The sequence below is a fragment of the Panthera onca genome, chromosome B3 (genome assembly GCF_046562875.1).
Source record: "Panthera onca isolate mPanOnc1 chromosome B3, mPanOnc1 haplotype 2, whole genome shotgun sequence".
Taxonomy (NCBI): Eukaryota; Metazoa; Chordata; class Mammalia; order Carnivora; family Felidae; genus Panthera; species Panthera onca.
In genome coordinates this window covers 50608048-50634727 of record NC_138344.1, presented here as the reverse complement: position 1 = coordinate 50634727, position 26680 = coordinate 50608048, and the positions used below count along the sequence as shown (strand labels likewise).

Genomic DNA, 26680 nt, shown 5'->3' with positions numbered 1-26680 from the left:
ACATAAACTCTTTTAAGCCCCACTTCATTCAGTTTTGAACAATGGGATCATAATATGAACAATGTCTCAAAGTACAAGATACACACCACCAGTGGCATTCAAGAAAGCTGGCATAGTGATAGACTTTTTTACAAATACTATTTATTTTAATGTGTCTGCGAAAGATACATAATTAATATGTCAAAAAATATACAGAGGTAATTTTTCAAGATAAGCCTAGGTAGCACCATGGGAATCTCTCTTTTTCAGTGACTAGTTTCTTTTCAGAGCTACTCAGAAACGTCATTTCCCTGAACATGGACACTTAAAAAAATGTAAAGCTGTTTACATAAATGGCTCAAATGTTGGAAAGAGAGACAGGGTTCATGTGAATTAGGTGAGAATTAAAGGAAAAAGTGAGTTAACCTTCATAAAGTACTTAGCATAGTGTTGGAGTGTATTAAGAAAACAATAATTGTTGCTGTTTTTCCTTATATTATTGCCATATTGCTATAATGCTAATAAACCCAATATACCCCACTTGGGCATAAAAGAAGTTTATGAATATCTGTTCATAAGAAGGGCTTCATCTGTTAATTTCCAAATGATTTACAAATAAGATGCATTAAGAAATCAAGAAACCAAGAAAGAATAAAAGAAATTGGGGGGTGGGGGGTGGGCAGGTGGATGGGAGCTCACAGAGGACAAATGAGCAAGGACCTGAAAATAAAACAACATAAATCATTTATCATAAGAATATTTGGTGATAGGTGTGGTGACACTGGGTCAAAGTAAATCTGCCTATAAAATTCGAGGAATAATCACACCTGGTGAGTAGTTCCTACACCATTTCCTTAACCTTTGAATTAGAATATCTGAAATAAATAAAATAGCTTTTTCCTTACCTATTTTTAAAATTCCAAGAAGTAATATATTATATACCACATAATAAAGGTCCGAAACTTTTCTTGTAATGTGACTAAGTTCCTCTGAATATTTTAAAACATAGGTGTTTTGTTTTGTTTTGTTTTGTTCCAAAAAGAGAGAAAGAAAGGGAATGTTAATACCCAACATAATATTTCTTGGAAATGTTCCTCTTCAATGCATGTTATATGTTTCCATTAATTTCAATTATGGTTAGTATTTTCCAACAGACCCTACTTCCCAAGAAGATACATGCTCAGCATTTTGGGAATGTCTTATTTCTTTTAAATAAAACTTCCAAATTTCATCCACCAATTATCACAAACTAACTCTAATTTTTTTAACATTGGCAAAGGATCATTCAATAATGATCAATAATATCTTAGATATTAAGACAGTTAATTATCTAACTTAAATTCCAGATGTCTTCAGTCATAATAAGACTAAATTCCATAGTATATTTCCAATACCCAAGAATTAGTTGGGGACAGAACAGGGCCCAATCTAGTGAAACTTCAAATAATGGATAAGCTATGTGACAGCAAAACTTATCAAAAGTTTGACCTTGATAACCTGCCATGAATTTCTCAACAAGAAAAGAGGGCTATGGGCCAAAGGATAAGTTAGACAGTCAAACTTAGGGATAAAGCATATAAATGCCACATAATGACAGTTAACACATGATGAATGATACTAGCTGTCTTTGGGGAGTTGGAAGAAATGTATTAATGACCCTGTGGGTGCTTGCCGAATGAATCAAGAACCCACATGCACTCACTGAAAATTAATTTAGAAAGGAATTTTTCTCTTCTTGCTTGAAAGGTGTAATACAACTACAATTATGTGATATGATCAAAAAGGAGCTCCTGCAACTGGGTGAATTTATCAGATAATTAAAACTAATTTCTGGACAACAGACAAACAAATGACTTGAAATTTCCATTGAGCTTTATCAAATTGCTCATTGAATTGACCATCCTCATTGCCTGTCTTGGCATTAGGAAATATTCTATCTATTTTGATATTTGGCCTTCCAGAAGAAGCCTCTCTCTGCTACATATCCTCTCTCACTACATAATGCTATCCAATCATTAATCTTATAAAAATAATAAGAACTAAATGTAATATATTTTTAAGAATGACACCTGTCCTAGGATTTAACATTTTAAATATGGTACCATTTCTCTGAGTCCCAAATGATTAAAAAGAAAATCTCTTTTTGAAAGCTAAAAGAAATACCTAATAATTTTTAATAACCTGGAACAAGTAAATTTGTAACGTGTTTTCCCTGAAAAATATATATATTTGATCATAAATTAATTTGTTATGCAAAAGCTTACTAAGTGAGTTTGAAGATTATATTTTTACTTTTAAAAATTGTTTTTTATTTATTTTTTTAAGTCACAGTTAATGGACTGAAAAATCAGGTAACATTTTGCAGCAGAAATTGAGATTCAATTGCTATCCATGAACGATACACATTATCATCATGAAGTTACAATGATAAAATTTGTTATAAAATCAAGTGGTCCACCTATCAGTGAGTTTAATTTCAGTTTGTACTACATTTCTGATTTTTAGAAAAGGAAAAGAAACCAGGCACATGGCTATTATCAAGGTATCAAATGAAAACAAATTTAGGATCCATTACTATCAAGGTATTCTTAAAATGTATATCCCATTAAGCTAACAGTGTTAATCCTGTTTTCATTTTTAATTACTTCATTTAAAAACATTTTAATAAACAATATAAATTTTTGTTCTGGGAAGTATTTATTGATTATAACAGAATTTAGAAGTTTTTTAGAAACCTGAGAATTCTAAGAAGAAATTGATAGCAGAATAGGTCAGAAGCAGGGCACTTGGCTCGGTCTTTGCAGAAATGATATATTGTGAACTCATATTCTCAATGCGCTCTAAGTAGTAGAAAAGTTCTGATGAAAGTGCATGTCCATAAATTTTGCACTTACTTTGCAGAGGCAAGGTGTCTGTAGTACAGTGTAACTCTATCTCCTCCCGGGTCCATTCCGTCTCCTGCAGAATCTGTCTCATCTCACAGTGAACATCCTCTGTCATGGACACTGGTTGACTGTTGCCTGCTCTCTTACTCAAGTTCTTCATGTGCTGTTGAACTTCTGCCAAGAGAACAGCTTGTATTGCTTCAGTTACCTATAAAGATTTTTTTTAAATATATTTTTTAATATTATTACAAATGCTTGGGGTCTTATATAAAACTGACTTAAATAGGTTTCACATAAATTGTAATGCTCCATTCCACTATAATTGGCCTCTGAAACCATTGAAATGCAGATACTAAGCACTGGAACCCAAACGGTCACCCTTCAGCAAACATAAGAGATTCTGGATCCTGAGAAACTTAACAGAAGACCATGGGTGTGGGGAAGGGGGGGAATACAGTTATAGAGAGGGAGGGAGGCAAACCATAAGAGACTCTTAAATACTGAGAACAAACTGAGGGCTGATGGGGGTGGGGGAAAGGGGAAAGTGGGTGATGGGCATTGAGGAGGGCACCTGTTGGGATGAGCAATGGGTGTTGTATGGAAACCAATTTGACAATAAATTATATTTAATATAAAAAATAAAAATAAATTTTTTACACATTGTGAAAAAAATAAATTGCACAGATTTTTAATGGGAAAAAAAAGAGATTCTGGAAGGAAAAGTTGGAAGCAGTTCTTTGTTCTTTCTCCTAAGGTATTTTCATTTCCACCAGAAGGCAAAGAAAATTAATGTGAATGTATTATACTGCTCTTAAAGACAAGTTTAGCTCCTCAAATAATGTCTAGCTCTAAAGCACTGTTTAGCTAAAAACACTTTAACTAGGTTTAATGCAGAAAGCTAAAGGCAAGATTTTAAGAATAAATTTCACTAAACTGTGTATGTGCACATGGTTTTGCACAGTTTAAAAATACTACAAAGCTTGCCTTCCAGTTATTGTACATGTCCAGCGAAGGATCTGTGATTGGGTGAACCAGGAGGGGAATGCTTGTCACAGGGCATCTAATCCAATGTCTTCATTTTTTTCAATGAAAACCCTGAGACATGACATCCCAAGTTCCACAAAGATATGGTGGACAGGTCTTCTGACCCCTAATTCTGCATCCTTTGTAGTATATGTCCTCCCAAGGTTCTATACTCTCACTCCTCAGTAAAAAGCCAGTGACAATGTACCTTGGCCTCTTCCTGGCAAGATAGGAGACAAGGTCCAGCAGTTAGGTAGAACTCAAGGAAAGCCAAGAGCTGAGTCAGTGAGAGAATAGGAAGGACATCGCTGACCTAGGTGACCCTGGGACACTTTCCCATTATCTTCCTCTGGCTGACAGTTAAACCTTTCCTACAGCCACACCCCAATGCCTGCTCCTCTTCCCCTCAAAAGCCTGACCTCTGTCAAGATTACTCATCCACCATTGCCACTATCCCCTCTGCATTATCCCTAGTCTACCCACAGGATGCCTAGAGCTAGGGCTTTGGGACAGCACCAACTGAGCCTACTGATCTGGAGATGCCAACACCAAAAGCAGAAAAGGCATTCATCTAAATATTTGTTCAGTCTCTTGTAAGTGCTGTGGTAGCATGTGCTATCTCCAGGCTCCAGGGACACTCAGAGAACTTATGCTGATGGCACATGTTCACCGAACTGCCAGGGCAGGATAAAGGCACTTGACTTTTAAATATAGGGAGCTACACAAAAGTCTCAGGGCAGCTTCCTGATCCCTGACCACCTCCCCCCCCCCCCCGCCCCCCGTTCTTGTCTCCTCAAATGCTCATACTCAAATGCTTGGTCAGGTTGTGGAAAAAAAGGCTAATGACAGATGTGATTTTACTATTGCCTATCAAGGCTACTAATACTGCAGTAACTCCTGTCACAGTATAGCCTGTGACATGATGCTTGCTCATGCACATCATGTGACGAAATACTCAACATGGTGATAGCCATTGCACACCATGGTTTCAGCATGCAGTTCTGTATATCACAATACTGGTGAGCCATGGCTGTTAATATCTACCATGTGATGAGATATATATTAACTATTAGATATGATATTTACTAACATATTATTCCATATTATATTAAGAGAACCATGCTTATTAGGTATGTCATATGATGGGACAGACAATTATTGGTGAACAGTTTTACATCACTGAATTTATTTCGTTTTAACTCTGTCACACATTTTATTTGACAGCACTGCCTCCAAGATGTGGCAGAAAGAGCTCTGAATCAGAAATGAGAAAGCCCGAGTTTCTGATCCAACTATGACAATTATCACAAAGGCAACTTTTGCCAAGTCATGTAGTACTCTGGGACTTCATGTGCTCATTTATAAAACAAAGACTGTGATGGTGGGTGAGGCTATGATGAGAGCTTTCAATCACTGAAACCTGTATGGAATTTGCTTCTGTCTCCACCTATAAATCAGGAGGATACTGAAGGATATCCTGGAATAGATCTGGATTGTGGTCTATCCTTCAGAATGGGCAGTTTGGCCACATGCTCCCATGGGATCATGTCTCCCTTCTCACACTGGGATTACCATCTCTGAGGAGCACTTACAATTGCAGTTAGAATGTCCTATACACTGGATATAATATCCTATCACAACTTGGGTCAATATTCTTTCCTAAAAATATAGGGGGATGTATGCAATTTCACTGAATGTTCCTAATTACTTTATATAGATTTATATATCATGACCATATTTTTTAACTATTTAATTTGGGGGCTTTTTGACATATTTGTCACTACCAATGCATGTTGCAAGAGTAAAGAGTATGAGTATCATTGAATAATAAGAGGAAGCATAAAAAATCGAATAAAACATATTAAACCATAATCAGTAGGATACTCAGAACCATAAAACTTAAAAGTGAATACTGAATGGTGTACACCCAATTAGAAACAAACTCAAACACACACTTTGTGCTCAGTGTGAAATCAATACTCAGCATGCCTCCAATCCACAGACAGATGGTACATCTTATAAGCATGTAATAATGTTATCACAGTATCTGGTATACAGTGGGTACTAAATAAATGCCAATGGAATTGAAATAGATTCTATATTCAAAAGTAGAAAGTGTGGAAAGTAGGCTTTATTGATAATTTCTGACTATCAATACTTAAATCCCTCTAGTATATAAATATAGTAGATACATTTTATAAATAGTAAAGACAGAATTTACTCCAACAAAATATAAAATTTTTAAACAACATTTTATGTAACTTTTTGATTTAAGTAATGAGAGAATTGAAAGCACTATGACTATAAAGCTGTCTTCTAAATGCATATAAATAATTTTCTCTGAAAAGACAGCTATGCAAAGTATTACACCTTTATGTACAGAGATTTAAGAGAAGGTTTACAAATCCACTGGCTGGAAAGAGACAACCACAAATATGGGCCACATACTTATTTCTAGAAATACTACTATGCCATAGGCAAGGTAAACAATTTAATGGTTTTCTACTAAAACTTTGACTCAGTAAAGTTCTGTAAAATAGCAGAGCATCATGAAGACTCGTAAGAGCCCCTGTGTCCTGCTTATGGTTCCAATGTCCAGATTTTCCAGTAGAAAACCATTTTCTCAACACTCAGGTTGACACTGATTTTTCATGTGTTTGCAGCAGCTCCTGGAAAAGCAATACTCCCCAGAGGCCTGGATGTCATGATTTCCCCACTGGTGTTAGATTATAAAATCCAGAGAATTTAGAGAAGTATCAGCAAATTAGCAACTCTAAAACCTAACTGTTGCTTTTCAGGATTTCTTTCTTTTTTAACAAAATTTTTAAATTTAATTATTTTATTTGAGAGAAAGAGAGAACATGAGTGGGATAAAGGGGCAGGGGGAAATAGAGAGAGAGAGAGAGAGAGAGAGAGAGAGAGAGAGAGAGAGAGAGAGAGAATCTCAAGTATAAAATAAATAAATAATCAACAATTAAACCTATATCCCCGGGTTATTTATCAGGTTAGTGGCAGAGTCAAGAGGAGAGCTTTGAAGCTTAGACTTCCTATAGAGTGAGTAATAAATGTTCTAGTAACATTTGTCACACTGCCAAAATTTTACACAAGGTCATAGAATCATAGAACCTTAAAGGTCCATTAGTCCAAACTTGTCTAAACCCTATTAAAATTTACTTGAAGGTCAAATGAGCTATTACAAAATATCTTTAGTTAGAGCAATTCAGGATAAATTTTCTGTTAAATTCTTTTCCTTAAGGTTTTTTCCCCCTCGTTGAGGAATTGTTAGGCTGGGGGTAGGAGTGGAAATCTTATCTTTAACAGAGACTCTTAGTGTGGTTACTAATATGCTGGTAAAGTCAACATGTACTAATGTTTATTTGATTGTCACAGAGACTTTTTGAATAGCTATCCATTCATTCGTTAACTATTATTGACAGGCTGCTGTGACTACTGCTTTTCTGGGTATTGGTGAAGGAGGGGTGAGTGGGACACACCAAGTCCCTGCTCTCAGCAAGTTTCTAGAACAGCAAGAAGACAGAAGGTAAGCAAGCAAAAAAGCAAAGGGTATGATTTCCATTAAAAGCAATTGCAACAAAGAAAGTAAAACTGGGTAATGTGATGGTGACTGGAGGGAAGCATGGGTGGGGAGGGTATGGTGACATTAGGTGGGTAATCAGGGAGGACTTCTCTGAGCAGTTGGCTTTTGAGCAAAGACCTGAATAATGAATGAAAAAATGAGAATTCCTGCCCAAGAAAACAGTCTTGAGGTGGGAATGAGCTTTCTGTATTTTTAAAATAAAATGGTCAGTGTGGCTACTTAGAGCATCGGGGGAATGATGAGCAAAGAGGTTAGGTTAGTGGCAAATCATGTATAAACCTGTAGGCCACGGTAAGAAGTTTCAATAGCCATTCCAACTGTGTTTATTTGGTTTTGTGGTGTCAACTCCACAGTGTGTTCTGAGTAACTTACTTGTTTTCCTATAACTAAGAATAAACACTTGTAATTGGAATTATTGCTATGCTTGTTTTGCAAATTTGACATTTCTTAAACTCATGAAGAATAAAGTTCCAATAAATATGCATCTAATCAATGCTCAGATTAGATTTATTGTACAATGTACAAAGCCACTTGGTAAGCTTTTAGGATCCCCAAAAGCCTTAAAAGAGATGGAAGGGCTTCATTTGGGCTGTGAGGAAACCAGCTCTCTAAAGTATCTTACAGATGAGGTACTCTCAAGATAGAAAAATGATTCCTAAGTACACACACCAAATTCTCAAGCTGAGGGACTTTTTTGTCATGGCACAGTTTGAAATCAAATAATAGACAATTCTGCCACAATATGACACTTCAATAGGCAATAAGTTACCTGTAACAACAGGAACATCCCCTCCTCAGGCCCCTCTATTCATACCTCCTAACCTGGTGCATCCTTGCATATGTCTTTTTCCACTTTTTCCCTCAATTATTAGTCTCTGTGTTAGTCCTGTTAAATGAAATGCCTGGGAGGAAATATTTTGTGAGGAGAGCAGTAGCCATTTACTGGTACTCTCAGGTTAAGAGGAGTATGAATGAACCGCTCATTGGATAGAAAGGAATAGCAAGGAACTCTTCTAATAACTTCAGGGACATGCACTATATCATACCTGCACAGACTGGTCTCTCCAACAGGAAATTAGCTTCAAAAGTGAAATGTCAGCTTCAGGTATATGGGATTCACTTTTACCTAGAAATACATAGAATACATTTTATAGCTTGAGAGTATTAAAAAATGGATGCTACCCAATGATCTTCAATCCTGGCTGCATGTTAGAATCACCTGGGAAGCATTTTTTCCCACAAACACCAATGTCCAGGTTCCATCTTTCAGAGATTCTGATTTTAGGTCCCAGGGGGGAGGGAAGGGCAAGCATTGGTACTTTGGAAAAGTACCTCAGATGATTTTCATGTATAACCAGAGTCAAGAACCATTTATTAATTTATATGTATTTCTAATGATTATACTAATACATATTCGTATCAAATCAAATTCATCTTTATACCTTAAACCCATCTTTGTAGTTTTTGCCAGCAGAATGCAATGACTGATACTCCCACCCAAAACAGATTGCCAAATTTTTACAATTTCTTTCTCATGCAAATAGGTCCTGAAATACTACCTTGCTATGAATCAGTATCTATCACACAGAAATCATATAAAAGACTTCCTTTGATTTGTCCTTACCCAGTTATACTACTCTGATCAATAGATACAGCACTTATGTTTTAATTTGACTCATTTTGTTATGTATTGTTTCTTTTAAGTTTGCCCTTTTGAATGTCCTTTCTATCTATTTGCCTTAATGTTCAGTGTGAAATTTTAAGAGTGAGCTAGAGCTTGGTTTATTTAAATTGATCTGTAGAGTGTCCAGCAGCCCCCTACACAAAAGAGCACTTAATAAGTGCCTTTTCATTAATTGAAAATGTACATATTATCATCCAAATGAAAAATTGATCAATTAAGGCTTTCTGATGGCTAAAGTATATTATCTCGGTGCCAGATCCTAGGAGTGAGATAAGGAAAAATGATGACGGCTTGCATTGGAGGGAAAATTACTGTAATTGTCTATTTAAATTAATGTATTAATATGTATTTGAAATTCTGGTATTAACTGTTTAAGTTAGTATTATTCCAGTATGGTTTTCATAGAATCACCATTTTACATATTAATATGTGTCTGTGTATGTACAAATATCTAATTTTTAAATATTTTGTATTTTATATATATTTTATATATCATATTAGTGGTCAAGGGAAATGTGATAGAAAATATTGAACATATTTCTATCTTCAGTAAACTGAGAATATTAAAGAAATATATAAGAAACTTCTGACTCATTATTATCATTATTTTTCCCTGAAGGAGCATATGATGTGAATTTTAAATGACCAAGATCGGCGCATAAAACACATAAGTATGATAGAACACTATGATTTTGAAGTCATATTCTCCATTTCTTCAGGAGCACAGCAGGTAAGAGAAAATTTTCTTTTGATCTCTCTCCTTCCCCACCCCCCCTTATTCTGTTGACCTTGTGACTCTACCATCAAAGCTAAGTATTGGTCTCAACTGTAACTACTTACTGGCATCATGGGGTACTTCACAGTGCACTTTAATGTGATGTTAAAATTTTAATATGAGGTAGAAATGAGAGCCAACTTTTCTTGCCAATGTCAGTAAGCTAAAGAATTAATTGCAACATCAGGGGAAAGATAAAAAGAAAACACCCCAGGCTTACCAATATTACTGAGTCACCATTTTTGCTGACAGAAGTGGGTATTGGTTCCTGTCAACCCTTTAGGATGAGCACCTCAAAGTATTATTTTATTCTCCAGGCTTTGACTTTATTGAATTAATAGCATAAAATGAATCCCTCCTTTCCCTTCACCTCCCATATTCCAGTTATTAAAACACAAAACCATGTTTCCTTAGGACCTAGGTGAATCTTAAATGCTATAAATACGACCTCTAAACACGAGGGAGATTATTCAATAATGACACTAGTTGCTCTTGGCTTTGGCTGGGGCACCTGGAGCCTCCATGGCTCTGGTTAGCAATTCTCTTGGTCTCTGCAGAAACCACTCATATTATGCCTTGAATTCTAATCCCTTTATTAATGTCATAAAAAATTAAAATGAGGATAAATGTCCTGTTAAGGGCTACAGTTTAAGGAGAAGGCAGGCAATCCAGACTGGGACCATTTGAAGGGGACACTGGTTGTAATCATAACTGAGAAGTATACTGACATAATGGAAAGAGCAAGTCGTTGGGGTCAGAGTCCTGGCCTCTCTGCTTAACAGCTGTTTGCCTCTGAGTGAGTCATCTAACTTCCCTGAGCCCCAATTTTCCTGAGGGTAAAACAGAGATAGTCCCTCCTACTGTGTGAGATTGTTTATATATTGAGACAATATGTGTAAAATCATTAGCATAATTCTTTGAATATACTAGTTACTCAAAAATTGGAAGCTATTAATAAACTCTCACTTTAAAATATTCAAAATATTCTTTTCAATAGACTTGAGAGGGCCCCTATGTACCATTGTTCAGGGCATCTTAATGTACTGATCATATACTGTACAACTTTGGAGGCATAGTGCATGTCAAGTCCAGAATCTCATTCCCATTTTGCAAATGCAGTAAATAAACTTTTAAGGGAGTAAAAGAAATGCCCCAAATTGCATAAGTAGTAAGTGGCAGAACTAGATAGTAAACTTCAGCCATCTATTTTCAAAACCATTGTTCTATTTACTATTCATCCATGAATCCAAAGGTATTTAATTCCTTGAAGGCATTGCTCTGGGAACTGGAGACACAGCAGTGAAAAAAACTGTCATAAATAAATAATAACCCCCATGGAGCTTTCATTTTAGTAGCAGGACGTAGATGGCAAGTGAAAAAAAAAAATATATATATATATATTACATCAGAAAATGAAAAGAATTTTGGAAAACAGTAAAATAGGGAATGGGGTAGAGTGTGCTGGGGAAAAAGGAGGGCACCTTCGTCGATGAGATGGCATTTGAGCAAGAAGGAAGGATGTAAGGTGGAGGTGGGGGGCAGCAGGTTGACCTCTGGAATCTGAGAAAAGAACATTCTAGGGAGTAGAAATAGCCAGTGCAAAGGCCCTATGTTTGGGTAAGAGTAAAAAGTCCAGTGTAGCTGGAGCACGCTCAGCAAGGGGAACCCCAAAGAGATGAAGTCAGGTGAGGGCGTGTGTGCAATGACAGAGGCAGAACAGCCAGGTTATATTGGGCCTTGTCTGCTGTCCTAGAGACTGGCTTTTATTCAGAGCGAAACAGAAGCCACTGAAATGTGTTGAACAAAAGCATGAGGTTCTGACTTAGTTTCTGATAGGTCGTTTTTGCTGCTTGATTGTGAACAGTGTGTGAAGCAGGAATAGGAGCACAAGGGTGGTTAGGAGGCTTCTGTTACTGTAGTCCAGGCAGGAGGGGATGAAGTCTCAGGGGTGGTCATGCGGGTAGAGAGAAACAGAATCTGGAATATATTCTGAAGGTAGAACCAACATGTTTATTATTAAAAGATTGGAATGTGGGGTATGAGAAAAAGGGGAAAGTCAAAACGACACAAAGTTCTTGGCCTGAACTAGACGGGCAGATTTGCCATTTACTGAGATGTCAAAAATTTAGATGGGGCACGTGGGTGGCTCAGTAGGTTAAATGTTCGACTTCAGTTTAGGTCATGATCTCACAGTCTGTGGGTTCAAGCTCCATGTTGGGCTCTGTGCTGACAGCTCAGAGCCTAGATTCTGCTTCTGATTCTGTGTCTCCCTCTCTCTACGCCCCTATCCCACCCCTGTCTCTCAAAAATAAATAAGCATTACATTTTTTTTTAATTTAGAAAAGCAGATTTTGAGGATAAATTAGCAATTTGGCATCAAAAGAAAATATAAGCACTAAGACTATTTCTCAGAAGAATTCGAAGACCACTATAACCTTCTGAAAAAGCTATAAAATTCTCTAATATAATAATCACTTATTTGCTAATAAAGATACTGGTGTAATAATCTTTCCCATAAATCACATGTGACCTTAATTTAATAACCAAATATTTCTTTTGCTGAAAAGTTTCAGATTTTCAGGCATTTCAAAGATCATTTGATGAAATTCATCATACTGCATGTCTTATAATGTTATTTATTTTAATAAAAAATCATGTATATTTAAAATACAGGCAGAATACAAAAGTATAGCCATGTGAAATGAAGACTAAATCAAACAATAAATACACGTAATGCTCCTTCTAAATTGTCGAGTGCTATCCAGTTATGGATAGGCAAGTTATTTTATTTCATAGAAGAAAAAAAATGAGGCTATATCTGTAACTCCCTTACCATTTCGTAAGTAACCATAGAAGCTTGAAATATTCGAAATCTCATTCCCGGGAATTCTTGCCTTGTGCACAGATTCCATTTTGAAAGACCTGTGGGGGAAAAAACAAAGGATGTTATTAAAGATGTATGAAAAGTATTTTTAGAAATCAATTGAAGAGTGCACGACCACTTCAAAAAATTCAGGAACTGAACACAGATTATTTTTGGCAATGTTGTCCACATTAATGTCTTTGGTAAATCTTTATTTCCCCACCTTGTTCCTACCCGGAACCTTAATCCCAGTTGAATTGTGAATCTTAGTTTATACCAGAATTACCTTGTGACTCACTTTTGTAGGAGTCCCACTATGTTAAGTCCTGTAATTTGTGGCTAATGCAATGAATTTTTCAATCCTAAAATGTTGATATCTGCCAAAGAGTTCTCCCCAGGTACAGTAAGGACCTGATGGAGGCAGGCTTTACACTAGTGCCAGTGATTTAATCATTGGAACTTTGAGATACTCTTCAGGAATACTCTCATAGGCAGATGGCTCTTTCCTTAAAATGCATTTACGTCATGTTCCCAGTTGTGAAGTACACCAGGATTTTCTCAACCTTCACAACCACAGTGAAATGTTAGCGAAACGGCCAAATCTGTTGGAAGGATTTGGTGTGACAAATCCAATACACGTTATTTTGATTTCCTAAAAAATGACATACAGTCCCTGACAGCAGATCAAAGTTGAAGTGACTATTTTACGGAGGCAGTCTCTAATCCTGACACCTCTACTCAATGATTTTTTTCTTAATGGAGAATTTTGTAAAGAATGAACTAATGTATGACAACAATTTTAAGGCCATTTAGTAGAAAGCATGCTGAAAGCCCTTAATCTCCCTTTAGGACACCAGACACATCCTCTACCTTCTGTACTCCTTATCAGGAGCAAACTCAGAATGAAAACTTCCAGCAAACAGTAACTCATCAACTTAGTGGGGTCATGATTAGGCAAATATAATTTGTTAGCAGCCTAGTTTTTTAAGAATTTGAAGAAGTCTTAGTAGTCACCTATCCCATCCACTTCATATCCTACATGAGGAAAGCCAGGCCCAGAGGGGCTAAGTGACTTGTCCAAAGCGACATGGCTAAACAACAAAACCAGGATTTATTCCCAGGTTTTCTGGCTTCAGGCTGACTGGATTTTTGTTAACCATACTTTAAGTGCTTTGTAATTTTCTTAGTACTAGAAGGGAAAATAAAAGAAGCCTATTTGAAATTTAAATGTGTGTGTGTATATATAACATATATTTATATTTATATTTTATATTTATAAACAGAAAAAAAGAAAAGAGGAAAATTAAGTATGCAAATCACAGAAATTTACCAATCTGTTTCCTCCCTCTTAAGGCCACAGAACAGAAAATGGGAAATGCTGTAGTATAGAATCATTATAATGGAAGGAAGCATAACACTGAATCCTATGTAATCCACATAGACTTGCTACCTAACTTGCTAGGTCTACTGAGGGCAGAAACTGTGCCTATTATATAGTGCCTGGCACAGATACATGTTGAACTGAGCTCCTATCACATAACAGAAATGTCAAGGACCATTTACCACCATGTAGTAGGCACTTCAGACAATGTCTCTTCTGTGAAGGCTTTCTGTTGGTTTCATCTCACACTAATTATTCTCTTTACTCTGGCCACCAAAATACTTATCTATACTACAAATATTTTTCTTCATTCCTTTGCCCTACTTCAGTGCTTCTATTTATTTCATGTGTATTATTTTTATCATTTGAATTAGTTCCTACCCAAAAGAGACATTTATTTATACTTCCTCTGTAGGCTAGTGCTAAGGATATATTCAGTAAGCACCTGAATTCAATCCTCTAACATCATACAATGAAAAGCTGTACTAATTTTAGCAGTGGAAGAAGGTAAACACACAGAGTTAAGTTTAGTAATTAATGCGGCTCTGGAATTAGAATGGAGCTCTGCTTTGAATCAGCCTCTAAGGAGGTGAATTTGTCTTGAAGTTAAATTCTCAAGACTCAATGCCCTCATCTTTACAAGGAGCAAATTAATAATACCTATATGCCAGCTTTGCATATTAAATGAAATCATCTAAGTGCTTACATGGTGACTAATAGATATTAAACATGCAAAAAACAATAGCTATTTTTACTAAACTGTACTTTTTGTAAATGAATTACTGATAGCTTCCTCTAGTTTAATACACCAAAGTATAAATTAAATGGGATTTCAGGTATGAAATTTTAAAACTTTTTCTGATGATATATGAAATACATTATTATTGGCATTTACTTAAATGTTCTTTGTTCATATTTAATTCACAGCAAGTAAAATGGATTTCAACGTGTGTATGAATCAATCTATCTATCATCCATCTTTCTATCTACCTATCTATTATTTCATTCATCATCCAACACTATGATTTTCCTGGCACATATTATGAAAGCAATATATATTTGTTGAATGAATAAATTTTAAAATATATAGATTTATTGCCCAGATTATCCTCTAATCTCAATGAATTAATAGGAAGATTTTTCTTAAATGTGTTTTAAGCTAAAGGAGTTGCTGCATATTTAGTCTTCACTTAGGAGACTAAAAGAAAGGAGGATGGAAAGGAGGGCGGGAGGTTAGAGAGATGAATACAGCAAATAATGATAATTTTTAATGTCCCAAATAACAATAGTCAGAATCTTTATGCATGTCTTACCTGTCAATTCCACATGCCAACTCTAAAGGTGTGTTAACTAACTTATTAACTGCAAATAGTCTGTTCAATAAATAAACTATAGTGTTTAGGGTGTTTGACTCTTGTGAAGAATCACAATTATTTTCCAGTCCTCTTGGCATCCCAACTTGATTTGGAAGAGTGGACATGTATTTATTTGACAAGTCCAAAACTTTTTTGGAAAATAAATTTACTTTTGAATAGTCTTTCTTCATTTCGGCATTGCATAAATCCCAACCTGGCAGCATCAATGAGAAGTGATCTTCATTTGAGGCAAGTCCTAAAGAAACAGAACCCTGAAGCTTTAAAATATCTAGATGCTTAATGCACAGATTATCAAATTCTTTATCTACTCCCCACGGCAAAAAGCAAGAGAGGAACAATTTAGCTGTGTCTATCGTGATGTTGGCATCCACTTTTCTTGATGGCTTGGGGTGCATCTTTTTGGAGTTCTTTATTTTCTTCTGCCTTTTAATACCTTCATTATCTCCTAAGGATTTGGCAGTATTCTCTCCCTGGGCTGGGTTCTCACTGACAGGCTTGGCTTGTGCCTCTGCTGAGAGAGAACCAGAGGCAGTTTTATTTCTTTTCAGAGTCAGTGTTTTCTTCTCAACTGTGCTTTTGGCTCTTCTCAGGATCTCACTACCATAGAATGAATTGGAAGGGTCAACGTCACAGACTGGAGTTGGCAGCAAAAGTTCAACAAGGTTTTCCAGGTCAAATAGAAGGATATGAAAGCCAATGTCACTCCATCTTGTCTTCACAGGCAAGACATTAAAAGGTCCTGAGAAAGGCTTGACATCAGCAACCTAAAGGAGATTTAAAAAAATATATGTGTGTCAAAGTTCTTATTTTTTTTTTTAATTTTTTTAACGTTTATTTATTTTTGAGACAGAGAGAGACAGAGCATGAGCAGGGGAGGGTCAGAGAGAGAGGGAGACACAGAATCTGAAACAGGCTCCAGGCTCTGAGCTGTCAGCACAGAGCCCGACGCGGGGCTCGAACTCACGGACCGTGAGATCATGACCTGAGCCGAAGTCGGACGCTTAACCGACCAAGCCACCCAGGCGCCCCTCAAAGTTCTTATTTTTAAGTGATTTTATTAAAGTGTCTATGATATTAAAATGGCATAAAAAGAAAGTATTAAGTAGCAGTACAACTAAAGGCAAGTCATTTCAATTTTTTTTGTCTTAGCTCTAAACATTCCCCTCTAAATTAAACATTCTATATTCTAATATTTCATAAAAAGTTATTTTTTCTTCCTAAGACTTTTATTTTTCCTCTTAAAAAATGTGAATTAGGCCTATGGAGCAAGACGGCATCAGTTTGTGTCCTCTAATATATGATTTCATGTTTTCATATCAGCATAGCCATGAATATACAACAGGGAAAAAGTGGGTTTGAAAATTAAGGAGAAGAATAGAACATCTGCAAGAATTTAGGAAGTCTTGACAAGAATTTTCTCACCAAATTTGTTTAAAATTTTAAATATTTGGAAGTAACCTAAATGTTAACCAATATCATATAACTATTTTTTTGTAAGCTTTGCCTAACAAACTTGCATTTATTATTTCTCTGCCTAAAATGATTTTGCCCAAAATATTGGCATGGTGGGCTCTCATACTTCAGTTATGTTTCTGTTCATTAAGAGGCCTTCCTTGAGTGCCCTCTCCCCTCACACCCATTAGTCTCCATCCTCTTTCTTGCTTTTTTTTCTTCCTAGTACCTCTGGTTACCTTGTATAACATAAAATATTATTTGTTTACTGTATATTTTCCCCAGTAGCATTCAGACTCCACCTTTGCAGGAATTCTGTGCATTGTTTTGCCCCCAAGGCCTATAAAATGATGCTGCTATACAGTTACTAAGGAACTCAGTCAGTATGTGTTGAATGAACGATTAACGTATGTATGTAATGGATTACCATTAAAATATTTTAAATGTTTAAAAATTTTTATTTTAGAGAGAGAGAAAAAAAAAAACAAATGGGGAGAGGGGAAGAGAGAGAGAGAGAGAGAGAGAGAGAGAGAGAGAGAGAATATCAAGTAGGCTCTGCACTGAGCAGGGAGCCCAAAGTGGGGCTCCGTCTCATTACTGTGAGATCATGACCTGAAATCAAGAGTCGGATGCTTAACTGACTGAGCCACCCAAGTGCCTCAACATTAAAATATTTTAAAATGATGATGTAAAACTTTATTTATTGAGGAAAAAATGTGCTGTGTGCTCTGTTAAGCAGAAAAAATAATCCTCCTTTTGTAAAACTACGTGTGTGTGAATATATAATTTTATATATTGATATAAATATACGTAAGTATATGTATATATACACATATATTTAATATATAAATAAATGTATGTATACATTATGTACAGTTAATATATATAGTCAACATAAATATATATAATATATAGTCACACACACGCTATATATATAAAATATATGTTTTATATACAGTCATAAAAGGCATGCACCAAAATTAACAATAGTTAATTGGAAAGAGAGAATTAAAAGGGTTTTTATACCTTAGGGGTTTTTTGCAATTTTTTGCATTGATATCTTTAATTTATGACCATAAAAAAGAAAGCTTAAAAAACCAACCATTAAAACAATTTAAAGGTGAAAATGGGGCAAATTAAAAAAAATAAATGTATTTCCATTAATAAGTACAAAGTTTAGTATAATTATTAATAAACGATTTTTGCAAATCAAAATATAGTACCATACAGTTTGAAAAATGAACAAGTAACATCAATAGCAATTCACAAAAATAACGTCCAAATTAAAGTAGGAAAAGAAAAAAAGAATAAAACATTTACTACCAGTAGTAACCAAAATGTGAAACTAAAATAGTAATAGCATTCATTACCTACTAATTTGGCAAAGAAGGCTTCTTACATTATTTATTATTATGTAATGTTTAGTACATACAAAATAACATGTAAGCCATTAATTTAGTTCTTTTAGGACCTAACATCAATGTTGTATATGAAGAAACATGGGCATAACTATATAGCATCATTATTCATAATTGCCCCAGACTAGAAGCAACCTAAATGCCCACCGACAATGGAATGAATAGAGACATTGTGATGTTCCAGGCAATGAAAAAATAAGCAACAGTGAAAATGATAAAACTATAGACATTCAACAATGTGGAGAATGTGTGATTCTACCAGCATAATGTTGACCAAAGAAGCCAGACACAAAATAATTAACCGTATGACTTTATTCATGTTAAGTTTGAAGAAAACAGGGGCAGGGGCACCTGGGTGACTCAGTCATTTAAGCAACCTACTTTTGATTTAGGCGCAGATCATGATCTGGAGACTGGTCATGAGATGGAGCCCCAAGTTGGGCTCCATGCTGGGCATGGAACTTGCTTAAGATTCTTTCTTTTCCTGTCCATTGCCCCTCCCCCACTCTCTCAATAAACAAACAAAAAAAATAGAGGCAAAACACCCTAGGGTTTAAGGATGTATGCACAGATATTAAATCTATAAGGATAGTAGTTACTTTTTGAGGATAGGAAGGACATAGTTTCCACAGTGCTGAATATTTTATTACTTAATCTACGTAGTAATTTACGTAGTGATTATGTAGGTGTATGCTTTGAGGTAATTCATTGCGCTACATTTTTGTCCTATGTTATTCTTTCTATAGTTTATACGTTGCATAGTAAATAATGCTTATGAAATATTAAAGGAATGTTAACAAAGTGCCCCCATCCAACTAAAAAATAGAACCAGACCTGATTCTATACCCTTGACTACTTTCAGAGGTAACCAATATCTTGAATTTCATGTTTATGATTTCTTTGTTTTTATTTATTTATTTATCTATTTATTTATTTATTCATTCATTCATTCATTTAATGTCTATTTATTTTTGAGAGGGGGGAGAGGTGGAGAGAGAGGAAGGCACAGAATCTGAAGCAGGCTCCAGGCTCTGAGCTGTCAGCACAGAGCTAGATGCGGGGCTTGAACTCCCGGACCTTGAGATCATAACCTGAGCTGAAGTTGGACACTTAACCAACTGAGCCCCCCAGGCGTCCCTCTTTGGTTTCATTTAATGTCTTAACCTTAAATAGTCCAACTGACTATTTTTTTTGTTTTTTTTTTGAATTTTGATATAAATATTAACATTTTTTCCAATTTGCTTTATTATGCTGAAATTTATATTTCTAAGATTCGATGATTATAGCTGTAGTTCTTTCATTTTTGCTGCTGTAAAATATTATGCTATATGCTATATGATAATACAGTTTATGTATCTATTGTTTTTAAGTGGCCATTTAAATTATTTGCAAGATTTACTATTGCAAAAAGAAAAAAAAAAGCTACAGTGAATATTCTTCTGGTAAAGACTTCTGGTTCACATTTGCAAAAATTTCTAGAGTGACAGTGATAATTCATAAGACATGCACTTCTTTAACTAGGAGATTATCCCAAATTCTTCTTCCAAGTGTTTTATACCAATCTGTGAATCTCAGTACCATTGTATGATGAGTTTCCATATGCCACATCATCATTAATACAGGATCTTATTTTTGTCAATATAGGGGGTATAATTTGGTATCCCTTGCAGTTTTAATTTTCATTTCTTTAATTATTACCATTAACTGAGTATCAAGGCAATAGTTCATTGGCCTTTTCATGATTGTTCTATAAAGTACCTACCTGTGGCTTTTGTAAACCTTCTATTTATCCTTTTCTTATTGATTTTAGGGTTATGTATTTATTCCAGAAGTTATCTTTTGCTGGTTATGTGATCCACATACCTTCTATTTGTGGCTTGTCTTTACATTATTTTTTAAAAGTGTTCTCTGATAAACATTGAGTTCCTATTTTACTACTGTCAAACTTAGGAAACATTTACTTTAAAGATTATACTTTCTGTGTCTTCTTTACAAAGAAAAATGAAAACTTTCCCTATTCAGAGGAAATAAAAACATTCGCATATACTTATCCCAAAATTTAAAGTTTCACACACTTTTTGATTCTTTAATACTTTTTCATTTTTGTGGTGTGCTTACACTAGGAAATTATTTTTATACTTTTTACCTTGATATCCAATATTCCAATATCATTTGTGAATCTCTTCTTTTCTCACTGATCTGCTGCCTGGGACTTGAATCAATTTACCTTGGATTCAGAACATTCCATAGTATCCATAGCTTTACAAAAAGACTTCAGATCGGGTGGATAGGTTCTCCTATCTTGTTCTTCCTATGATCTTTTATTCTTTCATATAAATTTGAGGATGCTTGTCAAGTTCCAGATTGTATCTTACGCTTACTTAGACCATGCTTAATTTCTTTTGCTAGTTTAATGATTGTTCAGAGGGATTTTTATATTATTTGCTTATCATTTTTTTTAAAACTTTCTGTAGCTATGGGTCTGTTTTCATTTCTGATATTAGTTTGTTGCTTTTGTTGTTTTTTTTTCTTGCCAGAAGCTTGTCAATTTTTTTTTGTTTTTTTAAATATGAAATTTATAGTCAAATTGGTTTCCATACAACACCCAGTGCTCATCGCAACAGGTGCCCTCCTCAATGCTCATTGCCCACCCTCCCCTCCCTCCCACCCCCATCAACCCTCTGTTCTCAGTTTTTAAGAGTCTCTTATGTTTTGGCTTCCTCCCTCTCTGACCTCTTTTTTTTTTTTCCTTCCCCTCCCCCATGGTCTCCTGTTAAGTTTCTCAGGATCCACAAAGAAGTTTGTCAATTTTGATATTCTTTTCAAAGAATCAAATTTTGACTTTGTAGATCATCTCAATGGAATAATGTTTCTCTTGGAAGGTCACTTCACTGAGTATACTATTTTAATTGGACTTATTTTCTCACAGCATTTTTGAAGGCATTATTCTGTAGTCTTTTGGTTTCCTTTAATGCGGTTGAGGTGTCAGCTGGTAGTCTGTCACTCCATCTGTCTTTTCTCTGCTGCTTTTTAGATCTTTTTGTCTTTAATATTCTGCATAGAATCATGGAATCACTAGAATTCTTTTTAGGTGGGGATGCTTTCCCCCAATCCTACATTGTATCTGAGTATTCCTATCTTTAATTTTGTTAAGTTCTCAGACTTACCTTTTTGCATATTTTTTTCTATCCATCCCATGAACTCTGTACAGGACTTTGATGAGCTGGCTGTTTGTCAGACACTCTATCTTTTTTCATTTTTTTTTAATCTCTGTGTCTTTCTGTGCCACATGCTGAGCATCACTTCAGAATTCTCTTTTATCTTGCCTATTTTCTTCTTACCTGTCTCTACTATCACATTTAACTTCCCCTTGAGTTTTTAATTTTGATTTTTGCATTTTAATCTCTATAAGTTCTATTTGGTCCCTTTAAAAAAACACATTTTTACAGTTATTTCTTACTCATATTTTTAAACCTTTATTTTTATTAATTTATTTTTTAAATGTTTATTTCTTTATTTATTTTGAGAGAGAAAGAGAGAGAGAGAGCAAGCAGGGGAGGGGCAGAGAGAGAGGAAGAGAATACCAAGCAGGCTCCACACTTTGTGTGGAGCCTGATGTGGGGCTCAAACCCACCAACTGTGAGATCATGACCTGAGCCAAAACCAAGAGTCGGACACTTAACAGAGCCACCCAGGAGCCCTGCTTTTATTTTTTTTTAAAAGTACTTATTTTTGTATGGTGTATCTGTAATTCCTATTTTTAAAATCTTTGTGTGACTCTGCTTTTTGATTTTGCTGGTGCTTTTCTGTTTCCTTATGTTTTGTAACTGTGTGTATGCATGCGTGAAATGTTATCAGTGAGAATCCTTTGAGTCATGGGTTGAAGATGCATTCTTCAAAAGAGAATCTGTATCTGTGACTGTCAGATACCCAGGGAGTATAAATGTTTATTAGCCCCACTGATAGATAAAAATTGGGTTTGTAAATAGTGTCAAAAATTAAAATTCAGTAGCTCCTCCTTATCCATAGTATATATGTTCCAAAGACTCCTAGTAGATGCCTGAAATCACAGATTGCACTGAAACCTGTATTTACTGTTTCCTTATGCATACATACCTATGATAAAGTTTAATTTGTAAGTTAGGCACAGGAAGAGATTAATGATAATAACTAATAATAAAATAGAACTTTAGAAGAATATATTGCAATAAAAGTTATGTGAATGTGGTCCCTCTCTGAAAATCTCTTATTGTACAGTACTCACCCTACTTCTTGTGATAATGTGAGATGATAAAATGCCTAGAGAGGAAGTAAAATGAGGCAAATGACATAGGCACTGTGGCATAGTTTGAGGTTACCATTGACTTTCTGATAATATGTCAGGAGAAGAATCATCTGCTTCTGAACCATGGGTAAGTGAAACCACGGATGAGGGAGGAACTACTGTATTTCGTTTCAATAAGCAATAGAGAAAATGGGCGCTCTGTTACATTATACAATGGGTGTAAATTGGTACCTCTTTTATGAAAGGCAATTGGTGCAGTGTATCAACAACTTTAAAATATATATACCATTTGGAGCACCTGGGTCCCTCACTTGGTTAAGCATCTGACTCTTGATTTTGGCTCGTGATCTCATGGTTCATGAGATCGAACTCTGTATCTAGCTATGTGCTGACACCATGGAGCTTGCTTGGGATTCTCTCTCTCCCTCTCTCTCTGACCCTCCCCTGCTCTTCTGTGTGCATGCATGCATGATCTCTCTCTCTCTTTCTCTCTCTCTCAAAATAAATAAACTTTAAAAAAACATATTATATACCACTGAATATAGAAATTGTTTTAAAAATAATTTGTTCTAAGTGTCAAATTACAAAGATACACAAAATTACATGAGAAAGAATATTCATTGTAGAACTTTCTACAGCAATAAGCTGAAAATAAATGTCCCATAGTATAGATTTGGCTAAATATATTATGATATCTGCACACATTAAAATACTAAGCAGCTATTAAAAAGAGTTTTTGTATATAATGCCATAGCAAGAAATTCACATATATTTTCTATGGAAAAATACCTAGATTTAAAAAGCACAATTCCATTTTCTATAAAATTGCAGAGATTTCTTAACATCTCCTTTTAATTTGTCTATTTTTTTAAAGATTTTATTTTTAAGTAATCTCTACACCCAAATGGGGCTTGAACTCACAACCTTGAGATTAAGAGCTGTATGCTCTACCAACTGAGCTAGCCAGGTGCCCCTTGATTATATCGATTTTTCAAATTTCTACAAAAACCTGCATTTTTACCATACTAAACAAAATTATATTTGAAAAATAATAAGGCTATCTAGATGTTTTTAACATTGTGCTTTACTCCCCCCAAAATACATTAACCAGATTAAATTTAGAAGTGTAAGAAGATTTACTAGATAAATAATCAAAGGTTAATATTTTAGGTATATAAACAACTCATAAAAATTAATAGTAAAATACTAATATTTCAAGAAATAAAATGAGCAATAAAACCAAAAATATCACAGCGGGGGATAGTATTTCAGCCATTTGTCTCAATAAAAAGGAAACAAGTATAAAATTTTACATAGTATACTGGTTTTGAACCCTTAAATTTGCTAAAATTTTCTCAGACTTATAACAAACCAAAAGTAGAGTATCCCATGCTGTTCAGTGTTCATTTTAACAGGACTCTGATGACATCTAGATGGCCTTCTTCTTTTTCCAAAACATGATGACATGTATCAAGAGTCTTAAAAATATTCAGTATCATTTTCTCTAACTGAGAGGCACATGTTCTTGGAGGCTACCATTCCCAGATCCATGTTTTGGGTTTATTTCTGTTTTTGTTCATTCAGCAGACATTCAGGAGGTTCTTGCTGGGTGCCTACTGAGTAGAACCTGGTATGAGTAGCTGTCCACAGAATACAGAACAAGACTCAGCATCTGCAAAGATGCAGCTCCCACTTTTTACACTCAGAGGGGAGAGAGGTAGGTCCCAGCAAGAACGACATAGCTAGGATAAGGACAAAGTAAGGACAAATGTAGGAAACTATGAAGGTCTGGAGCAGGTACCTCACATCCGGCCTTGATAACACAAGGAGTCTAAGAAGTGACAACAGACTGCAATCTGAAAGATTCAGGAGAAATGAACTAAAGAAAAATGCAAGACCAGGTACTCTAGGCAAAGAGAAAAACATGAGAGGACCCCTGGAGTGATGGCTGGAGGAGGGGTAAGGATACGTGTAGAGAGCATGCACTGTGGCAATTTTAGTACTCCTGGAGAGCAGAACATGGGAGTGGAGGATGAGCCAGACAGGACAGGAGACAGATTACATTAAAGCCTTGCAAACTCTGTTGAGTCTCAGATTTATTCTAATCGCAGTTATGAGCCTCGAAGGGGTGTTTAAGCGAGGAAGTCACCTATTAACAAACTGTAGCTATGATTACTTATGAATTATGGGTTAATCAAGCATGTGGAAGACAGACTGCCACACTCCTGTGTAGCTCCACTTCCCCAAAGCTATAATCTCTGGCCAGTGTCTAGACTCCTCAATTACTAGGACAATCAAAATCGTAGCCATGATTCTAGCAATATGACATGCTCCCTGGTCTGGTCTTGTCCTTGTATTTTGTGATCCATACAGCCAAAATAGACCAATTGCACTGCTGTAAACAAAGATCCTACATTTCTGTCCCTAAATATGATCACCTTAAGCCTCAGAAGCAACTGGGCACTTCAGAAAATTTTCAAATCATAAACATTATTCCAATTTTTTTTTTTAACATACAACGAAGCTGGTTTTCATTTGGAAACAAGTCAATTTAGATTATAAGTATAAAACGTTGCTATATTTTAAATGATTGAATATTATAATTCTATAATTATAATTCTATAATCATCATTGTTTAAAAATTTTTAAACCTTGGGGCACCTGGGCAGTTCATTCGGTTAAGTGTCCCAACTCCTGATTTCTGCTCAGGTCATGATCTCATGGTCCATGAGTTGGAGCCCCACATCTGGCTTCGCACTGTCAGTGCTTGGAATTCTCTCTCCCTCTCTGCCCCTCCCCTGCTCATGCTGTCTCTCACTGTCTCAAAATAAATAAATACAACTTTAAAAAATAAATTAAAAAAATTAAAATTTTTAAGAATTCTTAAAAATTTTATTTTTTTACTAAAAAAATGTTTACTATTTTTACTAAAAATAGTATATTTTTACTATTTTTTAGTATATATTTTAGTATATTTTAGTATACTAAAATTTAGTACATTTTTTAGTATATTTTTTAGTATACTAAAATTTAGTATATTTTTAGTATATTTTTTTACTAAAAAATATTTACTATTTTTACTAAAAATAGTATATTTTTAAAGTCATGTCACCAAAGGACTTTAAAAACAATATTAGCATCATTTTGAACCTAAGTAATATGGAGTGACAACAAATGCCAATAATAATAATTCTTGTTTTCACATTAATAGATTGGACATGCACAATTTTTAGTAATGTTTAGCAGAGGCTATAAAAAATGTTAACCTTATTTATATTCATATTTGTATGGTAGTATATATACTATATGTTCCACAAATGCAGATTCTATTCAAAGTAGAATGCTAAATCATGACTGAATATTGTGCAAAAATATAAATATAATTATGTTACTTTTAGAATGATAAAGTCTATATAAACCATCATTTTAACAGAACTGTTTTAGAGACATTCATCAGTCTGATTACAATTAAAAAGTCTAGAGCAAGTAACTACATATGAAAAGTATTTCATTCAATCTATGGCACTGCAAAAATGTAAGGGCTAAATATAAATTTTAAGTTATAAGTTCATGTATTGTTTATAGAATGCCCTGTGATTGCCTGACAGATAGTTTCCCAAAATGTGTTGTCCAGGCTTTGCACACATGGAGAAGGTGCTAGTATTTTCCCAAACATCCCATCGCTTTTTGTTCCACTGTTTGAAGTTCCAGGTTGAAGCAGGACAGGTGTTGTTAACAATCAGGACAGTGAGAGGGTAGCACTAAGGGACAATGGTCCATTCCAACCTCTGAACTTTGTGAGCCTGGGGAGTAAAATGGTATTGATATATCTACATGTGAATGCTCTAAACAGCAGGTGGGGAGTAGGAAGTGGCACACAGAGCCCAGCTCTTTGTTTGAGTACACAGACTTTGGGAAAAGCTACTGAGTCAGAAAGTCTGCAAGTAGAATCCCAGATGGC

General features: G+C 35.1%; 1 protein-coding gene across 1 annotated transcript in view; it reads right to left on the bottom strand.

The window, feature by feature from the left end:
* WDR72 (WD repeat domain 72) overlaps positions 1-26680 on the bottom strand; it is a 235648-nt gene that overhangs the window by 80220 nt on the left and 128748 nt on the right. The window contains exons 15-18 of the mRNA XM_060618479.2: positions 15502-16328; positions 12778-12866; positions 8532-8611; positions 2874-3072 (exon numbers count right to left, since the gene is read on the bottom strand). Coding sequence (XP_060474462.1) covers positions 2874-3072; positions 8532-8611; positions 12778-12866; positions 15502-16328 — 1195 coding nt within the window. The remainder of the gene's footprint in view (positions 1-2873; positions 3073-8531; positions 8612-12777; positions 12867-15501; positions 16329-26680) is intronic.